Source organism: Azolla caroliniana, unplaced genomic scaffold (assembly GCF_043228905.1).
Source record: "Azolla caroliniana isolate FFs.n. ecotype wild unplaced genomic scaffold, voAzoCaro1.0.p SCAF_5, whole genome shotgun sequence".
NCBI lineage: Eukaryota > Viridiplantae > Streptophyta > Polypodiopsida > Salviniales > Salviniaceae > Azolla > Azolla caroliniana.
In genome coordinates, this window is record NW_028230440.1 from 17,445,601 (window position 1) to 17,465,764 (window position 20,164).

A 20,164-nucleotide genomic window follows, 5' to 3' on the forward strand; every position below is an offset into this window, starting at 1 on the left:
TTAGGGTTTGTTGCTTCATCTCTGCTAGGGTTTTCTTAGTTCGTGTGCCTTGAGGCTCCGGTTCCCAGTTCCGTCTTCTGTGCAAGACCCCACTCGTAGGCGAGCCCATGTGCTCCCTGATTGAGAGCTGTTATGTTTTCGTCGGGAAGACCGTGTCCAATGCAAGGCCTCCACTCGCATAGGCGAGCCCGTGTGCTCCCCAACTGGATCTTGCTTGTGGATGACTCCCTTGCCTCTTTGGAATCAGACTGGCTCGTAACCGGCGTTGTAATTGTTGTTGTAATATATATACATACATATAAGAAAGCTTCTATGTATCTATGTCGGCGTTGGTGTCTTTAGTGTCTTTATCCCACGGGTGCACGTGTTGTGATGTGTGTGCGTGTTGAATCGTTTTGTGTCGCGGCGTGTCTCCTCTTTCGGTCCGGAGGAGGCTCATCGATTTGTATATAAGAGGGTGTGAAAAGCCGTTGTGCGTGGGCGTGCTCTCCCTCTCTTCAATCCGGTTGCTTCCGGAACGCATCCGGACCCATCCGGTCGCATATGGACCTGTCCGTTTCAGTTGCTTCCGGCTTGCATCCGGAACCGTCCTAGTTGGTGCCACAGTCGGTGTAACCGGCCCCAGAGAAATCGGCCTTTCTGCAACCATCTATGCCCGGTCCGTGACCCCAGTGGTCCCGCTCGATCCGACACACGTGCGCGGATTTCCGCGACAACATAGTATCGTCATCTGCCGAATGTAGCCGTCTAAGCCAGTTCCCATACATTGGAATGAATTAAATCCAATATGCCTTCACTCACGTTGTCGCGAAGTTTCGCGCGCGTTTGTTTCTTGGGCGGGACCACAGGGGTCTTGGACTAGGGAGTACAAAGGGATAGAGAAGACCTGAGGTTTGCTTTACGACAAGACTACTTCCCGGGCAAGGGCTCGTTGCCCCTTTTGTGGTGCCAGTGGCTTTCATTGATCACAACTCGTCGAGTTTTCGAGATCACCGCATGAGCCAAGTGATCAAATGGATATAGGCAATGATGAGCACGCAAAATGAATGCACAAGGGGACGAGAACACAAACACGAATGCTCGTATGTCTTTACGAGGAGGAGAGGTGCATGGGCATGCCCAAACGCTCCCTTGTCACAAGATGCCGAACGTACAAGGAAAGGGACGAGAATACAAACACGAAAGCTCGTACGTCTTTATGAGGAGGAGCATATGCATGATGGGCATCTCCCATGTCCACCTTTCATATTGAAATGTACAATGTTCTTGCTATGTATGCATTCCATGCCAAAGAGGGCATACATAGCAATAAGACATTGTTTTCTCCTATTGATTATCCTATATCATAGATGACTCTGCCGAACAGTCGGCTCCTCCCACAGGAGGGACATATTCCTAACAATAGATACTTCAATGTGTTAAAGAAAATTTCCACCGAGAATTGCAAGAAATAACATAGTTTTCTGCAACAAATCAACTACCAACTTACCTATCTTTTCTGTGTAAAACTTGCTTCAATGAGCCATTCACCATGTACTTTGTGACAATTGTTAGAGTTCCTCTAGGTCTATCTAGCACAACCCCATGAAATACAACATTTGGATAATGCAACTGACCTAGGAAAATTGTTTGTTTCCTTTGGTGGTTGGTGCATATAGCTACTTGGTGCTTACCAAGTATTACAAATTTATATTCAACTTTGGAGAGTTTGGATCATTCAATCGCTCCTTCAAAGGTATTGTTTGCATCCTAAAAGCTCTTCTATACGAGTGTTGGAGGGTTTCCAATAACATGAGATGAGATTAAGTATGTGATTTAGGACCCCTATTTCCATAAGCCATGCTGATTTTTCTACTTTACCATTACTTATTTTCCTTTCTAAATCTAGCAACGACCCAAAAATATATTTGTTTTTAAATGGTATTATTGCCCATAGGTATTATGTTGTTCTCTAAATAAACATGAATTCTTTTACTAAAATATTTCGTGGAATTTAATCTTTAAAGAATTAGCATTTCCTTAGATGAGGTACATGGTCACCATTTTAATCCATGTGAGCATCATTGTGAGGGATGTTGTGGATTGATCATACATGAAATCTACTTACAACTTTATTGTCACCTTGGGACTGACTTTGAGGTATTATGATTCTCAAAACATAGGGATGGAATCTGGAGAAAAAAAATATTACTTATTACTAAATCTTATGCACTCATCATCAATGATATACATCACTTGTTCACTTCAACGAAAATTACCTTGAAAGACTACAATAGTAAATGAGGCTTTCGATTTTCTAAAGATTGCCAGTAGTTCTCACTCAATAGAAATTTGGAATGGCTTAACATTTCTTCATATAATTAACTTCTAATATGTCTCATGTTTTTTCAGCTAAAATGATTTATCAATCTTTTTTTTTCCAAAAACGAATATACCCCATTAGTTAAATATGATCTTTTGTACACAACTTAAGTCCCCTTATCAGGTAGTCCTTGCCTAAATTATTCTATCATGCTTAGCTACTATATACCCTATGTTAATTGTATAAAATCTTGCCACCATACGTCTACTTACATTTGGGCGACATCTCATATTTATCTAACACTTTCGTATATGTCTCTATATCTATTTCTTAGCTATCCACGCATTATCCATACACTTCTCTATGTATCTCATCTCATTCACACCCCTCTTTCAACTAATGGGAGCAGGGGGGAACAACCATCTAGGTACCACATAATGTCATCATATATCCATTCCATTTTTTGTAACATTGCAACTTATCGTACTTCAAACAAAGGTGCTCATATCATTGCAAACAAATGAATCAATTATGTGATGTCTTCATGGCCTTTGTTGTCAAATTTGTACCAATAAAATAATGGAAGTTTTATTCAATTTCTTTAGTGTATGAATATGATTAAATTTTCACTAAGAAAACTAACCTCACTACCTAATGGAACCATCCTTTGGAATGCAAAAAACATTGCATTTCTATCCTAGGTTTAGTATCTCCTTATGGACAACAAGTAATGTATTGCTCAAATTTATCTCAAGTCTCCTCCTTGTCGAATATGCCCCCTAGAAAGTAACCTTGTATGTATCTCCCACCTTGTGAGGTAATGCAATTTAGATTGTGAATCTAAAGAAGTAGCTTCATATGTCTTACGAAAATAAAATAGTGTAACCTTGTCTAAAAGCATATATATACCTGGATTCATAGATTGACATATTTGCATTCGTGGGTTTCCCATTCGAATGCATACGCATGCATGGTCAAGTATTTGTTTATCCCAAAAAAAGAAAATGGAGTCCAAGAACTCCCTCCTTTTTTACTTTACTAGGATAAAAAAAAAGGGACTTCAGTGTTCACAATAAAAAGGGACATTAAAAGAGAGACTATAAAAAGGAACATTAAGAGGGACTTGACACTAATAAATTTTTATAATAAATATAAAAGTATTCGTTTTATTTTTAATAAATAAATAAAAGGGAAAAGTACGAGGATACCCTTGGAAGTTCCAAATTTACTAAACTACCCCTATGTCCAAAAAATTACACTTTATAAAGTAATTATACACTCAAATCTACACACCCTATTTACCAAAGATTTGAGTTTATAATTACTTTATAAAGTGTAATTTTTTGGACATAGGGATAGTTTGGTAAATTTGGAACTTCCAGGGGCATTCTGGTAAATAGACGAACTTCCAGGGGTATCCTGGTACTTTTCCCAAAAATACAATAAAGGTTCATTAATTCCTCACTTTTTATTCTCTAAAAAATTATATATTTTTTTTATTTTGATATTAAAAATTGGACTTCACACTAATCATATTTCTATAATAAATATACAAATATTCGTTTAAAAAAAAAAGAGTAATTAAAATAAAGGTTCATAAACTTCCCCATTTTTTATTTGACACTATAAAAGAGACTTAATACTAATCATATGTATATAATCTATTAATGAATGATTGTTCTTTTTTTAGTGAATTAAATTTATTTAAATAAAAAAATGAATGAATTAATATTTTATATATTTTTGTAAAACGAATGGTTTTATAATATTCTTGGGGCCATTTCGTATTCTCGAATATTGAGAATATCACGCATGGAGAATATAACGAATATCACACATGTGTCAATCTATACTGGATTACTGAACATTGTGGTTAAGGAAGATGAACAGAACTAAATAAGTTATGAGAACTTATTTCAAAGCAAGACTATATAAGATAAGAGACATGGATAATGGTTACTTTGAAGGGAATGAGACTTGAAGCTAAAACCTAAGGAGAACATATCCCAATGAAGCCTTGATTTTTAAAAGCCCATACTCGTTAGAGACGTTGAGATTTTCAATTAGAAGCCTTGATTATTAAAAGGCCATACTTGTTGAGCATTTGAATTAGAAAACCTAACAAAGTATATTCTACAGGAGAATGGGAGGTGCAACATTGTACTCGAAAGTCAAACATGACCTATGAGATGAAGAAATTTGAAGTATGTTCTTGATTTGTGCATGTTAAACAATCAACATGTTAATATTCTCTCTCTCTATCTATCTATCTATATGTATGTATGTATATACATATGTAGAGAAAGATATTGCATTTACAACTAGTATAGATTCACATCATTATAGGGTGTCCTGTACTATAGTGTGGTGTAGTCTTTCGGGAATCCAAATACATTATAAATGAGTAAGATGGTTTAATTTTAATGCTCAAACTATCATGACTTTATAAAGTTATGTCATGCCAAATGCTTTAGAAACTAAATATACTAGTATGACAAGACGTGCTCCGTTGTGACATGATCAAGTTATGGAAGACTCCTTGATTAGATTTTTTCAAAAAATTGATTGGGACCAAAAACATCGTGTACAAGCAAAATTAAAGGGTATACTCATGTTCGAAAAATAAATCAAAATAAATCTCTTGATGATCGAAATAATTATATAGATGTATAAAGCAAAAACAAAAAGGATAGTCTGAAATTCATATTTTCCACTTGAAATGATTATACAAATCTACAAACACACAAAAATATAAGGAAATTGCCAGCTTTTAGTTTCCACCGCACACAATAAAACAACTACCTTGCGGATTGGCAGAGCTCCTTTGTACAAACTGAGTATTGTATGTAGCATCACTCACGAATCTATTGTATTCTCTCAAGGTTGCTTTCCTTTTCAAATGAATAGGTGATATATGCCATAGTGAATAGGTACATAACATCTATAATAAAGAGTGTGTTCGTAAGTCGATCCCCATCTTGAGCTTAAAAATTTGTAACACTTTTAAGTAAGTCCCTAGATGCTTCTTGTATGGTTGGGTTGCAACTTCTTGTAATGATGCTCACATGGATTAGAATGATGAACATGTGTGTGTCTTGCTTAAGGAAATGCTAACGAGTTCTGTCGCAAAACTTCGAGCTTAAATGCTTAGGCAACTATCTATCATGTATTTAAATCTTAACTGTACAAAAAACATTTTAATAGGTTGTAGAACATTTGGGTCGAGCAACCTCGTTTATCATTATCTTCATGTATGGTCACATAGTACATTAAATAGAGACTTAAGAACACTTTCACATTGCGCAAAATCCAGCTATATATATGAAATGTCTTAAAACTGCCACACCTCCATTACAATCTAAAATTTCATGAATTTATCTAGCTCTATCTATTTCACAAGGTAATAAGTAGAACGTGTTACCAATTTTGTTAGGTATGATTTGTAATACCCATATGTATTCCAATTGAGTTTCATAAACAACTAGAAATAATTTGTGTACGTGAAATAATTTGATTTCCCTTTCTTTTCTTATAATATGCCCTCCAATATACGTTTTCTCTGTTTATAGGGCCAACATGTGTTCTAGATCAAATGACTGTATATTTACATGCTTAATTGCAAATACGAGAAAACCAAAAGCTTTACGCATATGAACATGGGAATGAGAAGGAGATGGGGGGAGAGAGAGAGAGAGAGAGAGAGAGAGAGAGAGAATTGAGTACATCTCAAGTGTTACATTGCTATGTCAAAACGAATATTTTAAACTCCGCTACTTTTGTTGGTCGTTACTTTCATTGAATTAAAATAATAAGTTTTCCTACAAATGAAAAAAGTAAACCTTGAAATTTTGATATAATTATTGTTGCCAATGAAAATGGGAATTAAGAACAATGAGTGCAAAAGCTCTATATATCAATGTAGTGTAGAATTGTCTATCTTGATAGTCCACTTACATGGCGCTCCACAATCCAAAAACTAGACGTTATATCTTTATCTTAAAGAACAAATCAAACATTTGCGAGGTAAGATTGAGGGAGAATATTTAAATTGACAAGCTTAAAGAACTAATATATTATAGCCCACATGATGGATGAGCGATGGCTAGAGGTCGATATATCGTGTGAACACGAAAAGGGTGATATTTTAATCAATGAATGGCATCTCTTTACTCATGTATTATATACATTTGTAAAAAGTAGATATTGTGATTGATTTGAATTTTGAATGTATGGGAATGATCTTCTAGTGGGCAATATGTTTATACATGGTATAATACTACTGGATACATTTGAACACATTTTATATTTCTGTTTTGGAGAAGATTCTTGGTCCTTCCAAACCACATAAAGTTAATGCTGTCAGGTTAAAATAGATTACTTATCAAGTTAAACTTTGTATGGAATTTTTTTTATGAAATACTCTTTATCGATTCATTATTTCCTCAAATATGCTTACCATCGAAAGCTTAGTTATTTGGTCAATTCAGTCATAGTCTTTTCCTCAATTGCCCCTTCATGGTTTAATCATCACCCCTTGCTCTCTTTTGCAGGGTTTAATAGAGGGCATTCTGGGAAATAATGAAAACCCAGGGGCATTTCGGGAAATTAAGGAAAAGTAATGGGTATGTTTTTTCATTTTAGAATACAAATTTGGCCTATAGACTTGTCAAGGAGTGGGTTTGTATTAAATGCCCGAAGGAATTTGAATTGAAAGGATTTTTCTAATGGTTGAGAAAAAGTTTATTTGCAAGTCATCGAGGGTCGAGGGCCATATGTATTATATTTTCTTCTAGTTGGTGATTAGTTTGATGTTAAATACGCTTGTTGGGATCACCAATGTTTCAGTAGCTTCCACATGAAAATATGTATGCAATAACTTTAATATTATCCCTCGTTCCTATCACCTATTTAAGAAGCTAGTGTGAAAGTTTGAGAATCCATAAATAAGATTTCAAGACAAATTCTTCGCAAACCGCAAACATTTCTTCCAATTCACGCATAAAACAATAGGAAATTATAAGGAGAAAACCCGTAAATGTATAAAATGTTGTATGAATTTTGCGCATTTCCTTTGAAAAGGTTCCCTTCATAACTAGATTTGAATCCACAAATCAAAACTTTATAGTATATACAAGTGTGTTGATAGATGTGGGCCCATCAATCCCTTGGAAATGGATTAACTTTCATCGTAGTGTAGTGCCATGAAATCAAATCCTTTTATGGGCTTGCCAAGGAGGTATTCCACTAAGTTGCTTGGCTATCAGGCCTTGTAGTGCCATCACACGGTGTGGGCATTTCTCCACAATTTTCTATTTTTTTTTCCTTGTTTGAATATCTATGTAATAATTTTGAGTTTGTCTTCTATTTGTTCGTGCTTTGGAGATGCGTTTCAAGAGCCTTGAAAATCCATTGTACATCGAAAACACTCTCCTTCCAATTTTATCTCGTTCATTGTTTGAATGTCCATTTAATGATTCTGAGAGCTTGTACAATGCGTGCTAAGAGCTCCCCCGGAATCCTTTTAATCAATAATTGAGTGCACATATTTCAGAAAGAGCTTGATTAAATTTCTGAACTTGGATAAACATTGGACAATTCGGAACATCATTGAGACCAAAAGACACTGACTTTTGGCAATGTTCGCGAACAAAAAAAAACTAATAAACACTAGAGAATAACTTTTGTCTTCTCCCCTTATAAAAGACAAGAGTAGTAGTATTATGTTTACTATAGTATCAAAACAAGGAATAAACCCAGGTAGCTAAAATAATAAAGGATTGTCCAAGAATTAAATCTTTGGAATCCAAGGAGAGAGGGAACCTGAGTACCAAGCGGTCACCGTTTTTATTGTTATCATTGAATACAATAGCATAGTGATTTGAAAAGCGATGATCCTACCATGTTCATTAGTTTTTTTTTCTAAGGTGCAAGACTTTTTCAATACTAAATTAATAGTACATGGTTTACTAGTTCTAGTTTTAATTAGAAGCATTTCAATGCTAAGCATTCACAAAAAGTTAAATAGAATTAATTATACTTGTCAAACACTCAACGTATTTTACATGATTCATTCTTAGGTTAGATCGTTACCTAGCCACAACTCTATTATCCATCTTTCTATTAGGAGTGTAAATTATTAAAACATGATGCCAATAGGGGAAAACCCTTCTTGGCTTGTCCCTCCTCCTACTACTAATAGTAGTTACTACTACTAGATGAGTGAGGAATGCTTATATGCCAAGCCAAACCCTCTCAAATGCTTGCTTGCTTGCTTTATGTAAGACTAGTTCATTCTACTAGGCCTAACCTAGTGGAGAGCCATACTAAGGTTGTCAACTCAAGGGTTCACATATTTACTTTCACTCATCTTTGTTACACCATACATACATACATTCACACATACCATAGTACATACCATCACTTTCTCTTAAAACCACATCCCGCGTAAGTTAGTGTATAGAACTAGTGACATGACAATCTCAAAAGCATGTCGAGAGAACCATCTTGATTCTCAACTATGCATGGCCTGATTTGATTCTCTCACACACTCTCTCTATGCTCTGCCTTTGATCATATTCGACCATGCTTTCCACATCTCTTCGACCGAGCCCAATCCTTGCATGAATTCCTCTCACAACCACAATGTGCACTCTCGATTGCAACATTCATTGGTAAAGTTCGTGAACATCAAGAGTCACTACTCACTTTCAAACGTGAAATGTAATATTTTTGGTCTCATAGTTCATATTTGACCTCCGAAGACGATAATATAATCTCTCTCTCTCTCTCTCTCTCTCTCTCTCTCTCTCTCAATGTGATAATACAAGAAAGCAATCCCTTATCATCCCTACGTCAATAGTGAAGATCTTATATGGCAAGCTAAACCCTCGACAAGTGTAGTAGGACTAGCTAACATAGTGAAGGAAAATGACCAAATCAGTGTTCCGTAAGCCTACTGACATCTCTCCGTGTTTGTTCAATCCTCTCGACGGGCGTGGCCCTATCCGAGCACAAGAAGAAGAAGAAGAAGAAGAAGATATTCATGGCTTTTGGTTGTGACAAAGTTTCTCTCTCTCTCTCTCTCTCACACACACACACACACACACCATCTTCTCTCTCTCTCTCTCTCTCTCTCTCTCTCTCTTTCTCTCTCTGACACTGCTTTTTCCGTGCACAAATGAAGAGAGAAAAGAAAGCAGCTGTTCTTTTTTGTTTGCTCCTTTTGATGCATTTATGTATTTGAAGAGAGAAAAGCAGAGACAGGAAGAGAGAGAATAGAGAGGGAGGAAAAAGAGAGAGCAGCACCAGATTCCCTCTGACTGAGAGAGATGTGTCTGTGTCTGTGTGTGTTGTGAGCTGGATGGCATCAGCATCATCATGCTTCTTCTTTGCTTTTTGACATTTGAGAACTGAAACAGAAACAGAAACAGAACAGAGCAGGGCATTCCATATGTACAATACAACTCTTTACATGTGTGTGGTTTTCTTAGAGGGAATAATGGTGGAGTAAGAAGAAAGAGAGAAGAAAGAAGCAGAATAGGGTTGGATGGCATGTTGTGAGCATTAAAGAGTAAGAAAGAAGGAAGAAGGAAGAGGAAGAGTAACAAGAAGAAGAAAGAAAAGAAAGAAGAAGAAGAAGAAGAAGAAGAAGAAGAAGAAGAAGAAGAAGAAGAAGAAGAAGAAGAAGAAGAAGAAGAAGAAGAAGAAGGTTCAATGGCATGTTATGAGCATTTGATGCAGAGCCAGCTGCTGCTTTGCTTTTTCCTTCTACTTCTGCAAGGTAAGCACATCCTTTGCTCTTATGAGACACATGCACATACATTTAATCTATTTAGACATTCTATCCATGTCAATGACACATATTACACATATATAAGTGTGTTGATTTCTCTGTCTCTATTTCTCTCTGTCTCTCTGTCTCTCTCTCTCTATATATATACCGAGAGAGAGAGAGATGCAATACTTGTGAAATGGGACCTGTATAAGCATTCATTACATGTGAGTATCATATTATTCAATGTATATGCGTACACACACCTATTACATAATGCATGAAAAAAGAAATCAGAAACAACCATTACATAATGCATGTAAAAAAGAAAACAGAAACCAAAAATGAGACTCTGATTCCATGTATGTATGATGTATGAATGTTATGTTTGTGATATGATATGATATGTATGACATGAACAGCTTGGATAGTCCGTGCGGGAGAGGTGGGCTTCTGCTATGGCCGCTTCGCAAACAACCTCCCATCGCCTCAAGATGTCGCGAGTTTCCTAGTTCAGAAATCCATCTCAAAAGTGAGGATCTTTGACAATGATCAAACAGTTATCCAAGCATTTGCAAACACCAACATAGAGCTTGTGATTGGGATTCCCAACGGAGATTTGCCTGATTTCCAAACCGAGGCACAAGCCGATGAATGGGTTACCTCTTACTTAGCCCCCCTTGTTACTGCAACCAAAATCACAACCATTGCGGTAGGATCAGAAGTTGTAACAAATGACTTCAGCTCCTCGGCTCTCGTCATACCGGCCATGAAGAATATCCACACGGGGCTCACCAAGGCGAGCCTTTCGCAGATTCAAGTAACGACAGCGAACTCGATGGCCATTCTTCAAGACTCATTCCCGCCTTCGGCGGCTGGTTTCAATAGTACCTTTGCAACCACATTCATGAAGCCATTACTGGATTTCTTGCGATCCGTTGGATCGTTCGTGATGATAAATGCATATCCGTACCTAGCATATACGAACGATCCTACCACAGTTCCTCTAGACTATGCTCTTTTCCAAGGAAACCAAGCTGTCGTAGACCCGAACACTACCTTGGAGTATACGAGTCTTTATGATGCTCAGCTGGATGCCCTCTACTTTGCAATGGAAAGGATGGGTCATTCCGAGTTGAAGGTGGTTGTGAGCGAAACTGGTTGGCCGACAAAGGGTGATCCGGATGAGACAGGGGCAACTATACAGAATGCAAAGACTTACAACAATTACCTTGTTGCGCGAGTAGTGAAAGGCGTAGGCACGCCGCATCGGCCCAACCAACCCATCGATGCTTACATCTTTTCTCTTTATAACGAGAACTTGAAAACCGGGGCTGAGTCCGAGAGAAACTGGGGTGTGTATAACACCGATGGGACAAGTATTTATAGCTTGGATCTGACAGGGGAGAACACATCGGTAACTGTTCCGGCATCTCCACAGAGTAATACAACTACAACTACAACTACAACTACAACTAGCAGTAAAGGTAATAATGGTGGAGCATGGTGTATTGCAAAGTCTGGGGCTAGCAACACGAGTTTATCAGATGGTATCAATTGGGCATGCGGTCAAGGAAAGGCGAATTGCACGGCTATCCAACAAGGTCAAGTTTGTTATCAACCCAATACATTCCAAAACCATGCCTCTTATGCCTACAATAGCTACTTCTTTAGTACTGGTGGAAAAACAACTGCTTGTGATTTCAATGGTACTGCTACCATAACAAGCACCGACCCAAGTGAGTCATGGTTTCTCTGTTCCTCTCTCTCTCTTGACTCATTGGTCTTTCAAATTCCCTATAAAATCATGTCCACTCTTTGAGCCATTTTGTGTAACTGACCACATTCCTTTTTTTGAGAGTGCAATACCCTTGTTTCTGTGTAATAATCTCGTTTCTTTTTGTATCATGTTTTGATCACAGGCTATGGATCTTGCAAATTCTCTGCTTCCCAGTAAGTGTACTTATGGCGTTAAGTTTTAAGATTTAGGGTTTTAGTGTTTAGGGAGCCTTAGACAGTTTAGGGCTTTCTGATATCGAAGAATTAAACTGGAAATCGTGAACCATATGTTGGGTGGCGTCGGCCTGAACCCCTAAACCAATTGTTAGGGGTTAGCCCTTAAATCCTTGAGCATTTATGTAATACCATTGTGTTTCTTATTTTGCTTTGACATGTGTGCTGCACAGGTCGACATCGTTATCTAGCAGTAGTGGGAATGGTACTTCAACAGCGCCATTCCCGGCATTCAGCAGCTGGGACTTCAGAATTTCCACTTCCATTCTCCTACTTTTGACACTCTTCTGCTGCAGTTAAGTGTGTATGTTTCCCCCTCTTGATGAAAGACAACAAAAAAAAATTTGAGAGAAAACCCCATTTGTAACAAACAAAACAAGCTTATTAAGAGGCAAAAATTCATGTTGATGGATTGGATGGATCTCTTTAGTAGAAGATGATGTGAGATCCGTGTCGGAGAAAAAGGGTCTGATGGGCATTGATTTGTATATAATGAGATACTTGTTTCACATACACTGAATGTTAAAATTATCATGATCCAAGCCTTTTAAAACACATCCGAAAAATACACCTTAACATGCTTAGCATTGGGTTTATAGCAAACACATGGAAAATCCTTGCTACTCTTTCCAACTATTTGTTATAGTAGCCATTAAAGCTATAATCATGATGTTTGTTTGTGATGGATGGTTTGACACTGACCATTCACACTTTACATTATATCCTTTCAGGTGAGGAACTATATATGTTGTTAAGGATATCTGAAATTTGGGTCATCCTTGAGCATTGAATTGGGCAAATAAAGCCAGCAAAGGTTGTCTAATAATTTGCAATCAGAAATCATAGCAACTACATATCCTTTTTGTAGAAAACTAGGTGTTTGTACCAAGATAGCATTAACATCTCTCTTTTTGGTGCTTCTATTCAGCTTGGGTTTAACATAATAGGGATCAGACCCCAAGCAAGAATGTGTGAATAACCAAACAAAATAAGGGACGGGTGCCTTTTTGACAATTACAAGCAAGTGGTTTGTGAATGCCAAGCAAGAATAGAACCTTTCTCGCTCAACGTGAACATAATCCTTCTTGCCCAATGAATCTTGGAACAATGCGCTCTTAGGAGTCACTAATCGATTTTGAGCTATTAAAAAGGATTGGGGAAATTTTGGCATACTCTATTAGCTCTAAACATGTGTCAATGCCAATTCAAATTGTTAATTCCCGTTTTGTCCTTCTTGGGTTGGTTTACCCAACATTAAACAAAAGTGTACTTTTAACTATTGACTTTATGAAATGTGGCAGTGGTAGACAATACCAATGATTGCTTACTAATTAGATAGAGGAGCTACCAATATGAGCTAATTGACAAAGGAATGCCGCACAAAATAGAGCTCCCCTGAGAAGCCTTAGTATAAACAATCCTACACTATTGAGGTCTACATCAACACATGGAATCATTGTGAAAAGAGGAAGAAGCATGTGTGGGAAAGTAAGAGAGACATCAACCATGGAGAAAAGAAGCACAATGGGGAGAAGGGGGAAGAGCTTTGTTGCATACATGTAGAGGAATTGGTGATCTACAATTTGGAAGGCTTCAACCCCCTCCTCATTTCAATATAGGATGGTGAAGACCACGTAATCTTGGTGATCCATGGTTTGGAAGCCTTCTAGACTCCTATGAATTATGACCATGGGATGGAGGAGACGAGGTAACCTAAGCCTAAACCTTAAACTTGATAACCTAGGTATGAGGGGGCATTCATGAGGAGAGGTTTGTGGGTCCACAATTGGGAAACACCTCCTAGAAGTTCAACACCATTAAAAGATGGAGACAACGTAGCCTAGTGACGACACTCTTCTTTGAGTTTGGGAAAAGGTTTCACACAATTATCCATGTAAAAAATCCCCATTAGCGAAATTGTGTATCATTAATTAACATATCTGTTGTTGCATGGGGTTGTAAGTTAAACTTATACGATCCATAAGCCAATGCCTTTTCACGCTATAACAACCCAACTTATGTGAAGTCCTACAAACACATTAATGTAGAATATGTTGATCAACCTTTCAAACACATTATCAAATGGAGTTATACACTTTTTGGTGGAGTCTATAGTGAAACTAGGTTTTTACTCATTGATAATATACGCCATTGTAATATGTGACCCAATTCTTCCATAGAAATATAAAGCATTTAAAGTAACCCAATGTTGCATTGCATTTGGGTTACTTTGTCAATGTTGAGAGTCAAACCCAACTTCCCCAATGTAATGACTTTCACACTGGCAATGGACACACTAGGTTCATGCTAGTTTTGTAAATAGTAAAAAGGACAGTTGCCCTAAGTTTTTTGGGAAGAACCCATATTTATCCCACGTCCGGATATTTGGCTCGATTGCTTATGTACATATTCCCGACAAAAAGTGTCTGAAGCTCAATCCCAAGTTGGAGAAATGTATCCTCGTAGGGTACTTACTCGAACAAAAGGGGTACAAGTGTTATAATCCATCTACCCAAAAAGTTTGAGTGAGTCGGGACATCGTTTTCGACGATTCGACATCATGGTACAAACCAGAGTCGACACCGATCCCAATCGACCCGATTTCGGTCGACCAAGAGATAGAAGACGTCGGTTGACCGAGGCATACAATAGAACAAAACCTGATTACAACTAGGCTTAGTGGGCCACAAGAGCCTTCGAGTGACCGAAGCACATCTCGACTAAGTTTGAAGATGGAAGGCCAAAATGCCGAAGTACGAAGATCTGGACGACAACGAATCAACTCACTCACTCGATAGTGAGTTCGAAAGCCTTGATTCTCCGATTATGTGGACGAATGGAGTTTAAAAGAAATCCATAGCTATCGCAAATGAGAAACTTCGTCGTTCCACCCGAGAGAAAAACCTGATCAATCGACTCAGTTACGATGACTACATGGAATATCATCATGCCTTTATGATGAAGGTGGCGACAATCCGAGAACCAGAAATTTTTTCCGAGGCAACCAAGGATCCACGATGGGTCGAAGTTATGAACGAGGAGATGTAGGCGCTTGTTGGCCGGAGTATGATCCGGAGGATAAATGTGGAAAGGGACGAGTCAAATATTATAACTAGATTAATTAGAAATATTATTGGAACGGACGGATCCGGAATAGTTGTACTGATCTAGATCAATGTATTTAATAATAGAAGTAATACAAGTTTGAGCGTTCTACTTTAATTCTATTGTCTGTCTTGCTTACTTGCCGTTTTACGCTTTCATTCATAATCTTACATGTGTTTTCATTAATCGGTTGTGTATTAATCATCCGGAGAGTATCCGGAAAATACCTGGATTGGAATAGGATAACATCATTCCCTTAACCACCCTTTGGTGAAGTGTCCGGAATGGACACCCCTGTGTTTGTGGCTATGTCCAGCCCAGAGTAAACACAGTGTAAAGAGGAGCAAGAGTGGTTGAGATGCAACTGAAGGACTGTGTGTACGTAAGGCAAAAACAGAGAGAGAGTTTAAGACAGAGATAACAATATATTACATCCAATAGTAACAAAATTGCAAAGGGTTGGTTTAAATACTTACTAAATTAGGGCAAGGGCCCCTTTCTACTACTTACAAAACTAGCATGGTATGTCAATGAGCTAGTGTGAATCCTATTTCTATGGGAAGTTGAGTTCAATTCTCAACACGCCCCTTTGAACACAACTCCCGGATATCGAAAAATGGTTTCGGATCGGTCCGGTCTTTGGAACGCTTCAAACTTTGATTGTTCGGCCTTTTCTATACTCCCCCTCAAGCTCAATTGGTCAGGAAGAGATAGACCAAGGTTCGACGTGAACTGCTGCAGCTTGTCGATACCAAGGGCTTTCGTGAAAATGTCGGCTACCTGTAGGTGCGTACTGATATGTTGTAAATCGATATCTCGGGCCTGTACGCGCTCGCGGATGAAATGATAGTGCACTTCGATGTGCTTAGTCTGCACGTGGAATACGGGGTTCCGCGCCAAGTAGATATTGCTCATGTTATCGCAGTATAGACAAATTGAATCTTTGATGAGTATGCCCAACTCCTTCAGTATACGCTTGAGCCATACGGCTTGGTTTCGGATTGGTCCGGTCTTTGGAACGCTTCAAACTTTGATTGTTCGGCCTTTTCTATACTCCCCCTCAAGCTCAATTGGTCAGGAAGAGATAGACCAAGGTTCGACGTGAACTGCCGCAACTTGTCGATACCAAGGGCTTTCGTGAAAATGTCGGCTACCTGTAGGTGCGTACTGATATGTTGTAAATCGATATCTCCGGCCTGTACGCGCTCGTGGATGAAATGATAGTGCACTTCGATGTGCTTAGTCTGCACGTGGAATACGGGGTTCCGTGCCAAGTAGATATTGCTCATGTTGTCGCAGTATAGACAAATTGGATCTTTGATGAGTATGCCCAACTCCTTCAGTATACGCTTGAGCCATACGGCTTTGCATGCGGCGACTGCCGCACTCCTGTATTCAGCTTTCGTGCTTACCAATGCGATTGTCGGCTGCTTCTTACTGCTCTAGGAGATCGCTCCGCTACCAAGAGAGAAGACGAATCCGGATGTGGATCGTCTATCTGCTTTGTATCCTGCCCAGTCTGCGTCTATGTACCCTTCGAGTCGAATGATCGTATTCGACTTATACATGATGCCGTAGTCCATTGTCGTGCTGACATACCGAAGTATCCGCTTAGCACAATCTAGATGAAGATTTCACGGAGTTTGCATAAATTGACTAAGCAGGCCGATCGAATAGTTGAGGTTGGGTCTCGTGATGGTTAGATAAATTAAGTGTTGAGATACAAGCTCAACATTGGCTGGATCGGATGTGCAAGCCGAGAGCCGAATCGGTTAGGCCGGATCGGTGCGTAAATTGGTGCGCAAACCTGTGTGCAACAAGAGGCTGGATCGGTGCGGAAATTGGGAGGCCGTTGAATAGATATTCCACGAGAGAATATATTTGGGAGTTAGTGTAGGAGCTCAATTATGAGCATTGAAGTACGTGTCAGTACTTCTGTCAGTCCGTATGGAATTGTATAAAAGTGCTCTCTGAGCACATCCTATGTACAAAGCATAGTTCCTAATATTCGTGTACGTCGAATTTACTGGACGTACACGAATGTTTGCAAATGTACACGTATGATACACGATATTTGTTTGGCTGATTTATTTTTTTTGGTTTTTTTTAGGCGTTTTTTATTTCTAATATTCATCGTTCTTTGCAAATAGAAGTGACGTTTGACACACACACACCCTCTCTCTCTCATAGGAGAACTGACAGATCTTCTCTCTCTACAAAATCTAGATATCTAATATTCACACTCCCTCACATAGACAAACCCCATAGCTCCTCTCTCTCTCTCTCTAGAGTCTAGACATACACTCAAACCACTGTCTCCTCACACATGCAAAATAGGGCTTCTCTCTCTAGACCACACACGCACACACACACACACAATGTACACCATATGTATATATCTATGTACCACGTATGGATTTCAATCATACTCAAAGCCTTTTCACGTATGAGTATGATACGAATATTGGTGTTTGAGTATGGCACGAATGGGACGTATGGCTAGAACTATGGTACAGAGTTTTACACATTATTTTGAATTTAGTTTTTCTGTGTGTTCACTCCATCTCTGTCTCTCCCACGTACATTGTGTCTTAAGCTCTCCATTAAACATGTTTTTCCTTGTTGGTATTCTGTATTTCATATAGCTTCTACACGCCACATTTCTCATGGTATCAGAGTGCGAGGGTTGAGAACCTCTCCAGTCGACTTAAGCTCGAAACGACAAAAAAAAAACTAATCTCGGTGAAGAACGAAAAGGAAAAAATGGATAGAGGCATGGCTAGTTCGATTCCAATTGAGAAGCTTGACAGAAGCAACTATGCATCTTGGTCATACAAGATGCACTAGTACCTTCTCGGACATGGATACTGGAGCTATGTTGATGGAGCAAATGATGCAACACCCGAATCGACACACAGAGACTTCCCGGCTTGGGAACAATCGGCGAGCAGAGTTCTCTACTACTTCGCGTCCTGTGTGAGCGAACAACTCTTGAGCTACATTCGAGATGCAAGAATGCTGAAGGATGCTTGGGGAAATCTGAAAAAGATTTTCGCCGCAAGCACCACAACCAAGAAGTTCCAACTCTGACAGGAGTTGAGCAATGTGCGTCAACGTGACATGACGGTGGCTAACTAGACCTCCAAGATAAAGGATATCTGCGATTCCCTCGCCTTCATCGATGTTGTCGTTGAGGAGGGCGAAATGGTGCAAATCTACCTCGGAGGATTGGCGTCGAAGTTTGGAGCATTCCGAATTACTATTTGTACAAGGGAGAATATGCTGTCGTTTTTCGACTTGCAATTGATGCTCCTTGTAGAGGAGAATCACACGGGTGCATCAATTGTTCTCTTTCAATTGTTTCCAAAAACGATTAAATTCCTATCAATATCTTCTTGTCTCTTCAGACCATCCCATACATGTCAAACAAAATTTTATTTCGAACGAATTAAAACGCTACCTAGTTAGAGAAAGTACACCTATAGGGTACCTAGAAATGAAAAAACATTTCTTCCTTAGACTCATTAGCCGAGGTTACCCACCAAATTTCATCCTTAAAGCCTTTAAAAAACATCCTTTCTCCCTTAGGAATACTCTCATCCATAAGCATAAAAACAAATCTTCCCTTACACCTACCATATTCAAGCTTAGGTACTCTAAAAACTCCCCTAAATTAGGCATCCACTCGTCACGTCGACCTTAGCCTAGATCCCCAACTAAAAGACATTCCTAAGCCTTTCATATGTTGGACCAAGTCCAAATCACTTTATTCTTATCTAGTCAAAATTAAATATATTAGATCCCCAAATCCCCATTAAAACATCACACTTACTATTGCTATCATTCTATTAGAACTAAATATAATAGATTCCCAAATCATCCCTTCCCATCAAACTCATTAAGCTATCCCTCTCTAGATTCACTACCTCCCTAATTCCAACATCCTCCTTTATACACATTCAAATCCCCTCTCATCCATCCCCGCCACTCCCCGTCTCTCTTCTTTCATCTTCCCTTATATAAGCCTCTCACATTTTTGTATATGGTCTTTAGCACTGATGAGCTCATATAGAGTGAAACATGTTTGCCAAAAGACCTTTTCTTACATAAATTGAAATTTGAATTCTCTCTCTCTCTCTCTCCTCCTCCCCTACTATTCTCTTTTATAGTATTCTTTAGGTACCTTACTATTTAAGCTAACTATTCAACCGCCGAAGGTTATACGCTCGCACTCCTTGCTTAGGCCATGTGGCCTACAACTACTAAAGAGTTTGCACGATGACAACAAGATGTTGTACACGGAGGGAGATAGGCCCCATGGTCGTGGTGGACGAGGTGAATCAGCGTGCAATGGAGGTGGCCGACGGGAGCAAGGAAGAAGGCATTGTGGTGATGCCAACAACAATTCCGAACCCTCCGAAAACAGGGGGAGTCGAGGAGGCGACGAGAATCAGCAAGGGAAACACACCGCGAAATGCTGGTATTGTGGCAAGGAAGGCCAAAAGGAGAGCGAGTGCTGGAAGAAGCGTGCTGATTCGGAGAAAACCGGATCCGGATCCGGATGGACTAAACAAGGAAATCGGCAACGAAAGCACTATGCCGAAGGATCCAAAAAAGTCGGAAAAGGGGGCAGCCTTTGTGACAAGACATGAAGCGAACTCAATGAAGAAGACCACCCCGAAATTAGATGAAGTGTGGTACGTTGACTCTGGAGCCTCAAACCATATGACGAACCATAAAGAGTGGTTCTCATATCTGGAAAAACTGGAACAACAGGGAGTAGTCACAACAGGAGATGACACTCCGCATCCGATCGTACATGTCGGTGAAGTTCCCCTCAGCCACGTCGGGCAAAAAGGGAAGCTAATGAACGTGTTACATGTCCCGACAATTACGAAGAATCTGGTGTCAGTCAGACAGATCGTCAACCAAGGGATGCAAGTCCGGTTCACGCATCTCGGGTGCGCTTCATT

At 39.1% G+C, this 20,164-nt stretch overlaps 1 protein-coding gene across 3 annotated transcripts; it reads left to right on the plus strand.

Moving 5' to 3' along the window:
* The first annotated feature begins 9,758 nt into the window (after positions 1–9,758).
* On the plus strand, positions 9,759–12,769 carry LOC147864257 (glucan endo-1,3-beta-glucosidase 12-like). 3 transcript variants are annotated; one of them, XM_087320038.1, is made up of 5 exons: positions 9,759–9,917; positions 9,969–10,082; positions 10,496–11,812; positions 11,996–12,026; positions 12,260–12,769. In XM_087320038.1, exons 2-5 carry the CDS (start codon positions 10,016–10,018, stop codon positions 12,384–12,386), a joined length of 1,542 nt encoding a protein of 513 aa, XP_087176164.1. In that variant the 5' UTR covers positions 9,759–9,917; positions 9,969–10,015; the 3' UTR covers positions 12,387–12,769. The 3 variants fall into 3 exon arrangements, with proteins under 3 accessions (XP_087176164.1, XP_087176163.1, XP_087176162.1); XM_087320037.1 differs by having other exon boundaries at positions 9,759–9,902; positions 9,939–10,082; XM_087320036.1 differs by having other exon boundaries at positions 9,759–10,082.
* Positions 12,770–20,164: the final 7,395 nt, after the last annotated feature.

Coding starts and splice junctions, on each gene's coding strand:
- LOC147864257 (XM_087320036.1), top strand. CDS start 10,016: ATGGCATGTTATGAGCATTTGATGCAGAGCCAGCTGCTGCTTTGCTTT. Junction 10,083..10,495: donor TTTCCTTCTACTTCTGCAAG/GTAAGCACATCC, acceptor TGACATGAACAG/CTTGGATAGTCCGTGCGGGA. Junction 11,813..11,995: donor CATAACAAGCACCGACCCAA/GTGAGTCATGGT, acceptor TTTTGATCACAG/GCTATGGATCTTGCAAATTC.